At 36.9% G+C, this 11,796-nt stretch overlaps 1 protein-coding gene and 1 long non-coding RNA gene across 2 annotated transcripts; both read right to left on the bottom strand.

The window, feature by feature from the left end:
• Nucleotides 1–1,169: 1,169 nt before the first annotated feature.
• Nucleotides 1,170–4,262, bottom strand: LOC116299677 (uncharacterized). The gene is made up of 4 exons (XR_004197494.2): nucleotides 4,026–4,262; nucleotides 3,553–3,625; nucleotides 2,160–2,223; nucleotides 1,170–1,738 (listed from the first exon to the last, which is right to left on the bottom strand). It is a non-coding gene; the product is annotated as an uncharacterized LOC116299677 (long non-coding RNA).
• Nucleotides 4,263–6,095: 1,833 nt separating this feature from the next.
• Nucleotides 6,096–10,873, bottom strand: LOC116299675 (uncharacterized). Its single transcript, XM_031708386.1, has 4 exons — nucleotides 10,782–10,873; nucleotides 8,250–8,311; nucleotides 7,128–7,424; nucleotides 6,096–6,810 (listed from the first exon to the last, which is right to left on the bottom strand). The coding sequence occupies exons 2-4, from the start codon at nucleotides 8,307–8,309 to the stop codon at nucleotides 6,472–6,474; spliced, it is 696 nt and encodes a 231-aa protein (XP_031564246.1). The 5' UTR covers nucleotides 8,310–8,311; nucleotides 10,782–10,873; the 3' UTR covers nucleotides 6,096–6,471.
• Nucleotides 10,874–11,796: the final 923 nt, after the last annotated feature.

The raw sequence follows: 11,796 nt of genomic DNA, 5'->3' as shown, positions 1-11,796 counted from the left end.
ATAAATTTGATTCATATAAAGTTGTCGTTTTTTGTAGCCATCATTTTTATATCCATATTTGTTAAGCTTACCTTATATTTGGAAGAAAACCCAGATTTCTTTTTGGTGATTTTTTCGCCATTTTAAGTTTTAAAATGTCGAAAATATGAATCAAAACTGCAGATGTTACAGCAAAGAAATACTCAAAATTGTCCACCATTTTGAATCTAGCTTAGAAACCTGGTCTTTGACAAAGGAAGCCCAAAATGTCTAAAACCACAGGGATCCCACGAAAATATAAGCTTGATATATTGAGAAAGAAATATAAATGGCATTATTAATAGGGTCTCAACTTTACAGTTTCTGATAAAATAAAGTTTGTTGATTTAATAGACCCAAGCAATTCTGTTCGCGCAGGCCAAATGACCAAACTGTGATACGTCCATTGATCACGAACAACAGCTTTTCTAATATCATTGGTCTCCCAGTTAACAACAATATAGCAAGATTTCGCTGGCACTTGAACAGTATTTCCTTTGAAATATATAGTTTCAAGGCCATGAAACAAAATTTGAGTTCATGAGCTACATTTTAAAGTCATGGCTTACCTTTGCCTTGGTAAACTGAAGGAATATCTTGAGCTATTTATTTATCGAGCATGGTTTATAGTCGTACCAGCTTTGAGTCCGATATATCCTGTCGAATATTCACCAGGAATTGAACACTTACATCTCAAGAACTGAAGGAACTTCTTGAACTATTCATCGAGCATGGTTTGAGTCTAAAATATCTTGTCGAATATTCACCAGGAATTGAACACTTACATCTCAAGAACTTACTTATTTAGTTACTTGCTCTTGAATATGTATGGCTGAGCACATCTTCTAATTGCTAAATATTTGAGCTCGTTTAGAGGCGCACATCAACATAAACAGAAGCTTGTATCATCTACGCAGGCTCGGTTGCGTGCGTTCATTAGCAGCAATTGTCTTTTCTCTCGCCTGATATGGAAGAGATGTGACGCATATTTTCTATGGTGACTAGTCACGCATTCTATTCTTCATGTTCCTCTTGTAAGAGATATATTTATTGTTACATCTCACTGTTAACACAGACTAGCGTGATACTTATTTTATTTTCCCGCCAAAATGTCCATTCATAAAGGCGTACATAATCAAAAACAAAACGGGTAAAAGAATAAACAGCTTTATTAACGTCGTGTCAATGCTGGTATCATTGAATTTTGCATTATTATCATTATCATTACCATCATTATTATCATTATTATCATTATTATTATTATTATTATTATTATTATCATTGTTATTATTGTTATTAATATCATTGTTATTAATATCATTATGATTATGATTATAACTATTATTGTTAATGTATTCGCTATTACACTGTACTCATATTTTTATAATGTATTAAACTCCATTACAATACTGACGCATCGTCATATAACTAACATAAATATTAGATCTTATTTCCATCGTTTTCTTTTATGTCAATTTGACTATCACACGTTAGCTATCAATATTACGAGAAAGTCAGCATTTATTTAAGCCTTAGCACCGCTTCCACTACCACTGCCGCTGCCACTACCACTGCCAACGCTGCGCTTGAATTGCTTGTTGTCTGCTTTGACGTTGTTGATGACGAAGCCAACGGGAAGTTTTTTGTTCCAGTAGAAACCGTTGATTGAGCCTCTTGGTTTTCTGATATGGCGCGGGCTCCTTAGACGTGGTGCGCATTCCTGGAACAAATACAAGCCATGATTATTGCTGGGTTTCACGTGACGTCATTTCCTGCCTCGTGTAAAATGTCACCTGGATCACATGTTTTGAATAAAAAATTTTCTGGTTGAAAGCACATGGTGGTCAGTGTTTGTACATCATTTGGGGCGGATAATAATATTCAAAGACTTTTATCAGCTGGTTGAAACCTTGCACACCTCTTTACCTTGGGCGTAATGTTTTCCTATTTCATACCACGTGTCATTCCCTAGAGTATCATTTCTTTGTTTAACCGTTGTGCACGAGAAGGTACATGAATATGGATACAACTCAAACAAAGAGTCATAATCTCAAGATAATGGCACGTGGTCTGAAATAAGAAAATATAACGGCCAAGGTAAAGTAGTCTATTGAATGTGCACACTATATACAGATACTTACTGTTAGTACAGCAAGGCAGACAACTGCCAAGATGAAAAATCCTCCTCTTGAAAACTTCATGATGCTGAGAGAAGAAATTGTGATGACATTAATGGCATAGCGAGAGTCTCAGAAATGGGGAGGCGCGCGCGCGCGTTTTGGCGGCAAAATTCCCGCCAAATCCACGATCCACAGAAACTCCATCGGTATAACTCATAATAGGTCACTTGCATCGTAGCGTCATTTATTAAAACTACCAGAATCTCTTCCACACTTTCTCTTGTTCAGTTAATTAGCAACAATTGCCTGACTATTCTTATGAGGAAATACAAATTTGAATAAGAAAGAAAATTCGCGAAGCATTTTGGTAGTGGTCAGTAAAATGACGCCATCATCCAAACGGCCTGTTGAATCATTTGGTCACGATGGATTTTTCTGTTAGACTTTCTTGAAAGTCAAAATACTCAAAATTCAAACCTGAATTTATCTTCAGGATGAATGGATTATTCAAGTTTCTCTTTGTTTAAGTGTAGAAACCAATTTTGGGTTAACGGGTTAGGGTGCAATTGGGACGTAAGTTCTGGTTCCTTTCTCCCGTCACCTCCCATTTTATTTTGACTTATTGTGTTAAAGTTTCCGTTATTGTTATTTAGTTTATTTGTAATGTATTGTTGTTGGGTTTTTTTTTGGTGACGAACTCATTTTAAAAACTAGACTAAACTAAACTTAACTAATTTAGGCGACGTCAACTATTCAACATTTTGATGAAATTCCCTCTGTATCCTACCAGGTTCCCTTGATCCTACTGATTCTTTTGAGATTTACAAGTAATGAAATTTTAAAACATGCAATTCCGGAGAGGCTCTGCACTTTGTTGAGCTTGAATTTTAATATCTCAAACGTGACGTATTCGCAAAAATCAAAACGGCTATTAACGGGAAACTCGCGGGACAACGGTGAGACAAAACACTAATGGTATAACCTGTACGGGAAAACTAGTTGAGTTGTGTCGACTTACGTTGGCTGCGAAGTTGTTAGCAAATATTCATAGCAAATATGATTTGGGTTTTGAATATCATTTACTTGTTTATAAACATATGGGTAGCTAGCGTGATAAAAACGAGTTTGCCAACAAAAAATAAAATAGAAAATGTCGAATCTTATATACTAAATTATGGGCAATTAAATACCATTTGGCAGCAATGTATACTAAACCAATAGCCCGTTTGACAAAATAATCTAGTGAGTGCTCAGAATAAAAAGATTTGAAAAATACTGGAGTAAATATGTGAAAAACGAAGAAAATGAAATCAGGCAATAAGAAATATAACTTTGATTATTCAATATTCAAAAAAAGGCTCTCAGCGACATAAAACTGAGAACTGCTATTTTCTACTGCTACACGGTTACTTACTTTAAGCGTTGACCTGTTTGACTTGACTTGGTTTAGCTGTACGGGTATTTCACTCTCAGATCCCCAAAGATTTCTATATGAATGAATAATGCCTTTTCGGAAGATCCTTTAAGTAGAACCTACGAGTTATTATGCGCTCCTTAAAGCATTTCTTAAATTCTCGCCTTAATATTTTTAAGTATGACCATATCTTACCACACCAGAAGGTGCTGGTCGAGTATGTCGATCCGTTAATGACCACCCGCAGGGCCATATTGTTCTTGGTGATCAAAGTGACATCGTAGGACGCCTTCATATTTATTATTGAGGTGTAAATGACTTATGGTTTATGTGAAGTCCAAATTTTCACGAATGACGATCGATGTAACGTGAGAAAAACTTCACCAAGACATTTCCAAGTGTTAGTTTTGCTTATGGAATCACCAAACTTTTTTTAAAAAAAGACGAAATTAGAAAAGTATTTAAAAGCATACCTCTTTTGCTTGCTCTTGGAAGAGAATAAAGGATGTTTCCTGTACCATTGCTAATTATCCTACATGCTTCATGTAATCTCTTCTCAAGAGTATGCATCTTGAGAAAGAGAATCTCTCAAGATCCTCAAGTTCGAATAAAAAACGTTCCCGCGAGATTTCGACATGGTGCATTTGAACATCCCATTGCTTCTGTGTTAGAAGAGGGATCGAGGAATTTGTTCCTTCTGTTTTATGCAAGTGGTGATCACTCTGACCCTGCTTCTAAAATTAATTGACAACTATATATGCTTTATAAACAGGGTAACGCAATCAGGTTGGGCGACGCCTTTTCCAACGTGACTGGTTGACAAGAAGCGTGACTATGGTCACGAAAGGTGGTCAGAGTCAGCGAACCCATTTCTCAAGAAATGCGAAACCTGTACATTCTTTCGCAATGTAGAAACATCACTCCTTTTGCAAAAATATCGTCATGTAAAAATAAAAAATATATAGATTATTACATGTTAAGAGTTTGAAATCGTTATTATTCACCTCCATATCATATTGCAAACAAGCGAGCAAGCGAGTCCAAGAGCAAGTGAGCAATATGATAAGGAAAACATGATGATTCGTTTATTACACATTTAGGGTCGATACAATAACAAAGCTCACAGTTTACAGCTTACAGTGAAGTGATATTTTAAAACTTCACTGAAGTGATATTCTTTGTGATAATTGTACACCATATCAGGGAAGTGATATTTTAACACTTCACTTAAGTGATATTGAGATAATTGTATCATTTCACCACCTGTGTGCCAGAGGTTTCCTGTTGTTCCCTTCTCTCTTTTGTTATTTTCGAGAAGCTAAGCGCAGGAACTAAAACCCCTCGTCTAAAGCCCCCGAAACAGGCGTGAAGCCCCAGAGGATCTTACCGCGCACCTGTAGCTCCGCAGGCTGCCTACACTAACCAAATGAGCTACACCTGCTCCTATACGATGTATTCATCTATAATGTGTATCATATCATTAGTCTGTTCAGTCTATATAAGTAGTTTTCCCCCGTTTTTATTACCTTGGACCTTTAGATTATTTGGCAGAAGGAAATATCCAGCATCCATTAGATTGGAACGAAAGCCAAACGAAACATTGAAATATTTGTTCGATACCATCTAAGGTACGACTAATTAATTGCCGACTTAAGATCAGAGATGAGCTCAGAAAAACTATGAGCCACTTTAATACCTAAATGCATCTTACGATCCGCCTTTGCCTTTGGCATATTGTTCTATTAAAACGTTCATGTACTTGGATTTGCGCGCTATTCTATGGTTCCGTCAGTTTAATTGTGGTTAATTGATCCAGGACCATATTTCCAGTATTGAACGAGTATTGAAACAAAGCATGGGTTTGCAAAGCGTTTACGTTTATGCTTGAGATTTCAGCCCCAAAACCGCTATCCGAGGAATTACAGAATAATCAAGAAGCTCGACCAAAGGCTAAGGAAGAGAATAAATCGAAATAAATTTGCAAAATTCCATCAAACAAGGTACGCAGTAAGCTCAATTCAATCAATATCAAAATCAACCCGTTCACAGTGCTTCTCAAAAACACCTAAGGGATAGACCTTTTTTAAATTACTGCTGTGTTCCTTGATTACAGACTCATTTACTCAGGCTTAGCTCCTTAGCTCTGAATATTCACAAATACCAACGGTAAAATAAAAAATGCACAATTTCAACAATACAAACACTTTGAAATTCCACGGACCTTCAAGGAACACTTGAATATATTCTGCACAAAATCGAGGGTAATTCTGAGCAAGAGAGAACTCGAATCTCGAGTATTGTTGTCGCGATGACGTGGGTTTCGGTGGATTTTCACTTGCCTTTGAAAACTTTGTGTTTATCGGTTTTTCGACGATATCATGGAAACACTTTTATTGACGTCCAACAAAACCCTACTTTTTCGCGCAATCGAAATATGAGTTTCTGCATGCGTGCGCAATGTAAAAGCACCCTGTTAATGCGCACTGGTTCCCCAGATCTTTGTTTCCCTGTATTTGTTGGATGATCTATGAATGACCCATTACTAATATGAGATAAACAGCTTTATTTAAATACAAAAGTAAATTCATCTTTCCATAAGTGAATAATCGATGAAATCTTCTAAGAAATAAATCTAAAAGCGCCTGTCATACGTAATGAGATTTTTGGTATTTACACTAGTTATGAATGTCATCTCATAAAAGTACTATACGCGAAATAGATTGGACTGCAAGTTACAACGTATGCGGCTTTACTATTGGGTTAAGTTATAATCACGTGATCAATTTTGCCCAAATAAATTTTCACTTTATGAAAATATATTACAATATGTGCGATGAAATTCTTTGGAGGTGTTAGTGTTGGACGACTTGATTTGGCCACTATTATTAACAAGGACAATTCCAAAAGAAATCAGATGGCTTATGACATGTTCTTGACTCGTGATTCGCTCGGCAGGCACTCGTATTTCATTCGTAAGAACTTGTACGTTCCAGTGCAGTCGGTCCTGTCAAAGAAAACCGGGCTGGCTACGACTTCACAGGCATTCTCGTCTTCGCACTGTGCTTTGACCTTTCTGATTGTGTTCTGGTCGTCTTGAGGGCACATGGCAGTGGTGCTCAGTCCGTGCTGGACACCATTACGTGTGCATGTTCTGTCGTCATCGCGACCCCAGAAGGCATCATGGATCTTGATGACACGATAAGTTGGGCATTCGACCCATTGTTTTTCGCCTTGGCAGGTAATGGAATCCTTTCTTCCCTGTAAGACAAAAAAAGATGTACAGAAAATTAAATTGTTAATAGAGCTATTTAACTTGGGCGCATTGTTTTTATGTTTCAGATCATGTCATTCCCTGGAGTATCATCTTTTGTCTCGGTAGTTTGAGTTGTATCCCGATATTCATGTGTCTTCTCATGTGGATCCATTAAACAAAATGATCTATACTCTAGGGAATGACACTTGTTTTGACTAAATGGAAAAGCATTGCAACCCAAGCGATGATATTAGAGGATTAAACTAAAGGCAAATGGACTTCATATGATCATAGTTTAAAGAAAACACAAAAAGAAACATACCAGTTTGTCCGCATTCTCAAGCCCAGCTCCCGGGGGCCCGGGTGGTCCTGGAGGTCCTGGTGGTCCAGGAATAGTTCCACGAGCAACAAGATCCCCACTTCCACTACCGCCGCTACCCTGATCAAAGAAAGGACGTGCTGCAGGTCCGGGAGGTCCGGGGGGTCCCGGGGGTCCTGCTTTACCACCACCATCCTTTTCGTCTCTTACAAAGAATCCTATTGGAACTTGTTGTTGCATGTAATATTGCATCTCTGAGGGGGATATGTGACGTGGATTGCGTACATGAGGTACGCATTGCTGGAAGCATTGACACAATCATTAGTAACATATGCAGACTCAGTTGTATGGATGTGCACTTGCAACACAAGCATTTTTTGCATATGTACACACACATTTCAACTTAGAATAAATTAAATTGTAGATAGGTTCTGGGGGACAATAGGTTGCTATCAATAGACGTCACTTCCGGTAATAGCTCTTTTTTGATGGCTTGTAGAATCCTGGAGGTTGTTTTCATCTCTTGTTTTCTGGTTTGATGTCGTGAAAATAGTCAAATACAATAGTTTGAGGACTTATTTTGATATATTTTGAATTAACATCCACTAGTTGCCCCCCAGTCAACCGCTTGTTTGCCCCCCAGCCAACTCCAAAAAGTCACGTGATTGATAGTAAGCAATAGAGAATAACGCTTGCGCATGCGTGCATTTCAGCACGCTTTCTAAAAATGTTGAAGAGTTTGAGTGAGAAAATAAAAGTTTGTTTTCTCCAAGTATACAAAACATTTCGCAAGTACACTTTTGTGAGAGAGACCAAGATACTTTATAACAAACACAATATGAAAGAATTAGCCTTAAGTTTCAAGTATGGACACTACGTTTTGGCATTTTGTGAAGTCCAATTTATCAGGCATGTTTGAAAGTCAACTTTACATGTTTCACTCATTTGCATACGGATTCAGAGCATGCGCAGACGTTTTTCACCCGTGTCGTTCTGGGGTCTTACCGCTAGAACAGCAAGCACTGCGCATGCTTTTGGAGACCTACCGCTTAGCATGCTTTAGAGGGCTTATCAATAGTATAGCAAGGACAGAAATTACACTGCGCATGCTTCATGAGGACTTACCGCTAGTACAGCAAGACAAAGTCCCGTGGTGATCCACAGGGCTCCTCTTGAAAGCTTCATGACTGAAACAGAAACCCAAATAATTTCATATTACTTAAAAAAATCTCTTTATCGTTTGAGTGCATATTAGTATTCCTATTTCAGACCATTTGTCATTCCCACGAGATTAAGATACTAAGTTCATATCAATGTGTTCTCTCGAAAATTACCGAAAATAATGAAATAACATACAAGAGAATGAAACTTTTTTTAGTATTCAATATTTTTACTCCTCTGGGAGTCGCAAGATAATGGCATTAATTAGGCCCACAAAAGAAACTGAAAAATAACTGAACTGAAAAAGAATTTTGTAAAAAGCTGTATCAAGATGTAGTAAGGAGAACGGAGGGTTTATCGATGATGTAAATGAGAACAACTTATCTATCGTAGGTGAAGCGTAAAAAAAAACAGTTACAAAAATTTAATGGAGCGTGTAACCAAGAAAACCTCTTGCCTTCAACCACTTAATATGACACTCAATACTATTTCCTTGCGTATATCGTCGAATTCATTCGAGAAACACCGAAAATGAAGATTCGTAGTACTATAGGATTTCAACGAAGTAAGTGAATCTGACGACATCGATCAAGTGTGAAGCAAGGATTGAAAAGTCCCACTAAAAATGCTTCAAAATGTTTAGGATTTACGCCAAAAAGCTGTCAGATTGGATTCAATTCTTAGAATGATTTTTTATGGCATAGAGCTATTTCAAAAAATCGTTGAAGGGGCGAGCGAGAATAGGAGATCATTGCAAGATCTAAGAATAGCTGGCATGACGGGTGTTTCTTATCATTAATCTTTTCAACAACACAGAAGTTATTGTTGAGATATTTAGTGTTTGTAGTCAACGAAACCATTTAAAACATCTCGATTTGTGTTTAGATGTATCGGCCCACGGTTTCTTTGGGTCATACAGTCGCTTTTCACCAATCGTCATTAATTCAAACTGTTTTGAAATAGTTGTATATTTAAAGGTTGATACTTTGAGTTCTTTGATCCACTCCAAATATTTGTGTTATCAAATCATTGATGCGTTAAGATGTTTAGCCACCTGTTGGTTCGTGTTGTTGATGTTATGATAGTAATTGGAAAAGGCTGAGACGAAGGCCAATAAAAACTGCAGTTTGAACTTATTAGAAGCCGTCCACAAAAAATATATAATTGGTTTACTGGGAATAATTTGATTAGTATGGGCGAACCCTATACTTTTGTAAATGGAGGCGTACGGAACCTGGGCTATTAGATCGACTGCATATATATATAGATGCGAATCATATACTTTAATGGACAGACAATTGGCCAATCATTTGTTTAGCAATCGATCGATATTGAATAATTCCAGTTAAAATTATTGACTTCGAGAAATAACAGCGAACAAACAGCAAAAAAATATTTTTTTAGCATCTATTTGCCGAATAAACGCTAAAATCTCAAGCCTCAGCAAAGATGTACTACCTCCTTGCACGGTGTTACTTTACATATATCATTCACACATTTCAACCACGAAAATATTACTTAACTTTTTATTCCCAGATTCGTATTTAAATTTGATTGGTGGGAAATACCTCATTTAATTTTGGCGAAAGATGATAGCAATAATTTATAATTTTCTATGTGAAACGAACAATGCATCGCGCGCCTAGACTTGCGTGAGTCCCGTGAAATAATCAGCAGTTACATTTTTTTTCCTTTTAGGGTAAAGTTTTCCCTATCGATAAGTTTTCAGTGTTTTAGCATTCCTGGAAAATATAAAAAGTTAGAAATGACACGAAAGGGAGTGAACAAATTTAACCCTGGGAATCCTTGACGTTCGGTATCGCAAACCGGAAGTTACAACGTACTTCCGGCATATGAAAAACGTTATATTCTATTCGGTTAGTTTGCAAAATTTCTGCAAGCAAAACTTTTGCTGTGCTTAAAAGTAATAATCATCAGTGGGTTTTGTAATTTTTTTGCAAAAATGAAAATATGGAATGTGCAGCTCAAAGTTGTTTACAAAAAATGTTCAATGATTTTGCAGGTTGGAAGACTAAACGACAGAAGATCAGGCAAGAGCTGTCAAAATTATAATAAAGAAGCACTCATTTTCTATATTTTCCTTACAAAATAATATATCTATATTGAAGAAGTATTGATTTTTTCAATTGTGGGCAAGTTCTTGAATTTACTGGACTAAATACCGATATATAATGACATGGTCTGTATACACCATGACCCATGCTGGAGATCTTATAAAGTATGGCTTACATATCGTGTTTTTCGATTATAAGATCTTCACAGAATTGAACTGTAAATTTCAAGAAAGCTTGCTTCACTATAAGCTGCCGAAACAATGTTATTTTTATCGATGTATCGTAATTCCATGGACTTTTTTACACAAAAATTTAACAAGAAGCCTTGAAATATCTTAAATGGTATTTCAACTTCACAATAAGTTTAAAATAAAGGAATTAAAGTATATCCTCGTCTAAATAAAATTGATAAAAGACTTACCTCTGCGGTTAACGCTATCAGGAAAAATCAAAATTTTTCCAAAAACGTCTCTCCAAATCAGCGAGACACAGTAAGGTCAAGATTCGCCACAATCCCGCCTTGTTAGGTAATGTTACTCAATTGCTCATTACGTCATCTTCCAAGCTTTCGCCTGACATGTCAATCAACCATGACAACCGGCCCAGTGCGCATGTCGACCAAAGTATTTCTCAGCTTTGGTGGCTATTTTGAGTTAGGACATGACGAGTTAACATCGTTGACAAGCTTGCACTTGAAAAATCTTCACCAAAAAAGATTCGAAACCTTTTCTGCCTGGAAAACCTTTTCAGTTGAAGAAAGAAGATATGCGAATCCTAATTTCTTTGTACTAAGAGTTTCAAACCTCCTTTTCGTTTTTTTCTTTTTTCCCCTTTTTTGGTAAATCATTACTGGTAATGAAGAACAGCCACCAGTAATAATAGTCAACTATAGATGATGATTTGATGTAAGGTACCCGTACACTTCGCACTACAATCAAGGGTCACTGATGAAGAAACCTCGTTAATGTTACTAAATTGTTCGATGATCTTTACTGATTTGGATGTGATCTCTTTTACTATATTCATGTTTCTTCTTGTTTCTTTTGCTATTGTTTGGTGGTTGATTGTTCAGCTGTTTGTAGTTATCCAGTCCAGTTAATAAAACACCTGCCGTTATAAGAGATGAGGTTTCGAAGTCATGCAGTTGTGAAAATCAATGGTTCACAGGGTTGTAAACGATAGAGAGTTTGGTAGCCTTGATAATAAAGATGCAACACCACCACCATCATCATCATGATCGACATTCGCCTCCATCATCAAAATCTACATTCGACACCACCATTATCATGAACAATCTAAACTCACCACTCACCACTCACCACCACCACCACCACCATCATCATCATGAACATAGACTTACCAACACCTTGTCATCATCCTCTTATCCAACATCATCAACATCTACATTCAGCAGCACCATCACCATCTACATTCAG

This window comes from Actinia tenebrosa, unplaced genomic scaffold, assembly GCF_029948245.1.
Source record: "Actinia tenebrosa isolate PJP-AT-01 unplaced genomic scaffold, QUT_ActTen_1.0 PGA_scaffold2__45_contigs__length_23673736, whole genome shotgun sequence".
Taxonomy (NCBI): domain Eukaryota; kingdom Metazoa; phylum Cnidaria; class Anthozoa; order Actiniaria; family Actiniidae; genus Actinia; species Actinia tenebrosa.
The sequence above is the reverse complement of the archived record's forward strand: the minus strand, read 5'-3'. Positions and strand labels throughout refer to the sequence as shown.